The sequence below is a fragment of the Centruroides sculpturatus genome, unplaced genomic scaffold (genome assembly GCF_000671375.1).
Source record: "Centruroides sculpturatus isolate CEXI.00-Female unplaced genomic scaffold, Cexi_2.0 scaffold255, whole genome shotgun sequence".
NCBI lineage: Eukaryota > Metazoa > Arthropoda > Arachnida > Scorpiones > Buthidae > Centruroides > Centruroides sculpturatus.
In genome coordinates, this window is record NW_019384705.1 from 514,988 (window position 1) to 519,536 (window position 4,549).

A 4,549-nucleotide genomic window follows, 5' to 3' on the forward strand; every position below is an offset into this window, starting at 1 on the left:
TCTAATAGGGAAGCAATTTAGTTTGGACAATGGTTAAACTGACCTTATATCGATACAATTTTCATTTGTTAATATAAATTTTCGTGTGTTCGTTGAATTGTATGTAGGAAACATTTCAAACACGAGGAATGTTAGGAACTTCATTATATAATGAATATGATCCAATATTAGGATGCTATTTGCAGAATGCTTATTGTCTTCTACTCTATCTTTCCAAGCAAGAAATTTAATCGATTTTATTGTTCATCGTAGATTAAATAACAGAGATTTGAATAATTTATTTGAATTTTAAACTCAGAAAAAGTTAGGCCATTGTAATTTAGAAAAGAAAATTATAATAGATTATAAAGCAACGAAAATAGAAAATAATTTAGAAATATTTTATCAAATCATTTTATTTTTTTTTAATTCTATCATTAAGTTAGAAAATTAAATTTATCGAAAAATTTTTCCTAAAATAGTTCTAGATTTGGAAGAGAATATTGATCAACACTTTCTCTTTAAATCAATATCGATATAGGCTACTTGTTTGAATTTAACGATTAATAATCTCTGTAGAATTGCAATTATTATTATTATTATTATTATTTAAAATGACTATTTTGTATTGGATACAGATCTTCTATAAATAGATAAATGAGGATAATTTTATTGCATCAGAGATTTATCAATTATAAATTGATTGAGAGCGAACTTACACGCACCGTTTCGACTGTGACCTTGATTAATGACTATGAAAAGTCAAATAAGATTTAGGTTTTTACGGATCAAACAAATTGATTTGTGCCGATCTGATTAAACAAATCATTTTTAGATTTGTTATTATTAAATTTAATTCTATTCATAAGAGAAATAGAACAAACCGTCTAAAAATAGAATAAAAATGACAGAAACCTAATTTAGAATAAGTGTAGGCTATTTATTTATTCGTATATAAATGAATACATTTGTCCTATATATAAATTTATATGTAGTCTATAACTTACTTAAGTCACAATTATAACAAACATATTAATGTAAACAGTAAAAATTTATTGGAAAAAAAAAACACTTCAGTTAAATAAATATAAAATTCGATTTTATATAAAAGTGAGGAATTTGTAATAAAATAAATATTTTACTGGCAATTTAAATAATTTTCTATGTGTTTTAAATATACGGTCAATTCGTTTTAGAGTCCCTGATATAGCGCCATTTTTGCATAACGCCAAAACAACACCGGTTCAGATTTTGGCGTTATGTCGGGAGTTGATTGCGATTAAACAAGTTTATTTTATATGAAAATTATGGATGCGATTCTAGTTCAAATATTTTTATTTATATATAATTATTATATATAGTTTTTTCGTTAATTGTTGAAAATCTAATGCAATATTTATCAACTGTTTTTTTAGTAATGGCATTACAACTTGGTTATTTTTTTTCTTTTGCTCTCTTTCATCTTTATCAATGTAGAGTTCTTGCATGCAGTTTTTGTAATAATACACGTAGGAACTGTTTGATGCTGCTCTATATTTCGCATCACCGTGACCCACCATGCTACCGAATGGATAAAACCAATGAAACTAGGGGTTGGTCGCGGGTTAGTGCCTTATCAACTCACGAGCTGGCTTCTTGGAATTTTCCGGGTTTTCTTTAGATATCTAACAAATAAATAGGGACTAATTTCCCATAGAAAGTCCTCCCGAGAGACACTTCTCTTTGGAAGATCACCCAAGTGTTGCGTTGCCTTCTTCCATCAATCCATTTTGCGGTACCCCTAAAGTGTTGTTGCGGCACCCAGGTTGAAACCACTGGTCTAATGTGTTGACGACCGGATAGCCGAGTGATTAAGAGAGGGAGACTCGAGAATGAATCCGGACTGGTCGAAAAAACAGAGGAACTTTTCTGGAGAGGGTCCGTTTCGGTTATGTCTGGTCCTGTTACTCACCACTCGACCGCTCCATTATGTGCCCTGCGAAGACCACGATGGACTTAATAAAGGGCCCTCTTAGTGCCCAAAGGGCGGAATCAAATGTGTTGTAGTTATATATTTTAAATTTTGCTTATCATTAAAACAACATACTTAGTATTGTCATAATTATATTTGAAGTAATTTATATTTTATATAATAAATAATAATAATAATCTAATGAAAATTATAATGTTTTTTTCGGATTAATTTATTGACTTTCTAAGATTTCTAGGATAAAACAAATTCTTCATTTCTAGGATAAATTATTTTGTTCCTATACGCGGAAGGCCACTCTAATTATAAATTTCTGGTTTTAGACATCGTTTAGTTATTGTAAAGAAATTGAATTCAAAACTATTTTTCTTTATCATTCGAAAAATAATAAGCCCTGAATGAATTATGATTTCGATGTCTCAGGATAGATAAGTCTAGTAAAAACACGAAGAATAGAAAAATACGATAAACAGAAAATGTTAAAACGATACCAAGAACAGATGTTTAGGTAGCTGAAACATCGATTAATAAAGTTATTTTCTATTTTTTCTTTTAGCACTGATGACATTTTCATATATTAATTTTAAAAAGTACAAAGTTAACTTTTTTCTATTCACTTTTCCATACAGTAAAATATCTATTTATTCAAAAACTAATAGTTTCTGGTCTTTCGAGCTTTCATTTTCTTTTTCTTTTTAAAATATTTATACAAAATAGCTTTTATTTTTCTTTTTAATTACTCACTAGACCATATACTTGATATAAGAAATAAAACGAATTTATTAAAATACCTTTTTAAAAGTATCAAATCTAATTTAATCCTATTACCGAATTAACACCCATAGAGAAAGTCTGGTCGTTTAAAGTTGCCTAACTTAATACCAAGTCAAAGAACGAGATTTACCTCCTCTAGTTCTATACAAAACCGAAAATCCTAACATAAAAAAATATAAAAAAGAGAGGAGGATGCCTCCTCACATTCCACACCAAAAGGGATATGCGGCAGTTAAAAAAAAAATTATACGACTGGCTTACATTTAAGAAAGAAATTCTTGAAAGAAAAAAAAAATCATAATAAAAAAAAAGTTTTGCGAAAGTAACGACAATTGAACCAAGTGTCTACAGCTCGTGGGAAAACTTATGGATAAACTCCTGCAGAGTTTTCGATATTGGCGAAGGAGGGACATTTTAGGTACAACGCGGAGAAAGATGTCACCGTCATTTTCCTGTCATAAGTGCACAGTGGAAGCTCCGATTACCCGAGTCGGATAAGGTTTCCACTGCACACCGCCCGCAGCTCGGTTTCTGTCAGACACACAGTGCATTCAGGCGAAGGGAGAGGATATAACGTGGGCGTCTGGCCAGTCCCATTTGTCTATTGTGCTGAAGAAATCGCTAACAGTTCCTTTCTCGTAATCATGGTCGAATGGCTTCTACCGTATTGGACTTAAACTTTAACTCCACTAACAGTTTTACAAAGCTATAATTGTAACATCAAAAAATTAAATTTAAAAATTGAAAAACTTTTTTTAACTTAGAAAGTAAAACTATTTATAAATGTAGACTATATCTAAATATCTTTACTTATAATTTAATAAATACATATTTAAAGCCTATTATATTATTCAGAAATTAATTTTATAGATTCTTATTAGAAACAGCTTATAATTTGTTGTATCATAAAAAAATTTTAATAATTTTAAATACACTTAAATCACTAAAATAATAAAAATTAATATAGTTTATAATTCCACATTTACTTAATAAGATATATATTAAATAAATATAATTTAATTTAGTTGTCTTTTGAGATAGATAGCCAGCCATTGACTTTATTTAAAAATAAAGATTTATTTTACAAAAAAAAAAATAATATTTTTAAAGAATGACATTTATGATTTATCTAAAATTCTTATTTATTTATCCTTTAATCTGCATCTTTGCCAAATATTTATGAATTATGATATCAGAAAAAGAATATGGAAATCAGCCATCTTATCTCTAATAATTCTTCATCTCATTTCAATTCTCATGATCCAGAAGTATCTGATAACAAATAATCATGGAATTATTTTCAATAAATTATTTATAATTTCCAAATATAAACTCATTAAAATGTATAGAACAAGAAAACAAAATAAAACATATATTTTAATTAATAATAATTATATTTTTAAATAAGAATTTAAACACATTTCATATATACCATAATTATTATTTTTGAGATATAAAAAAAAAGGACACATTTTTAATTTAACAAAATATAATTATATATCTGTAATGTACTGTACATACACTTCATCAAAGTTATTTATAATATAACTTAATCTAGTAATAGAAATTATGAATAAAAACATGATAAAAGACAGGAGTTTGTTACTATTATTCTTTTTCTTCTTCTATTCATATCCTCATTTTTCTAAATTTGTGCTGAATATAATTAGCTTCAATTATTTTCTATTCTGTTAGAGAATAAGAGAATCTCTTCTTCTCTAACATACATTTTATTAATTATATTTAATATTTTAATACCTTTTTTTTAAAAAAAATTCTGAAAATATATAATAATAATAAAAAAAAACAAAAATCTTATGATAAAAA

The 4,549-nt window shown here is 27.1% G+C and overlaps 1 protein-coding gene across 2 annotated transcripts in view; it reads right to left on the bottom strand.

The window, feature by feature from the left end:
• Positions 1-3,405: 3,405 nt before the first annotated feature.
• The window catches only part of LOC111627640 (ubiquitin-conjugating enzyme E2 R2-like), a 17,029-nt gene continuing 15,885 nt past the window's right edge, over positions 3,406-4,549 (bottom strand). Inside the window, exon 2 of one of the 2 annotated variants that reach the window (XM_023371223.1) lies at positions 3,406-3,428. In XM_023371223.1, coding sequence (XP_023226991.1) covers positions 3,421-3,428 — 8 coding nt within the window. In that variant the 3' untranslated portion in view covers positions 3,406-3,420. Of the gene's footprint in view, positions 3,429-3,942; positions 3,995-4,549 lie in introns of those variants that run through there. The other variant, XM_023371222.1, reaches the window with a different exon arrangement.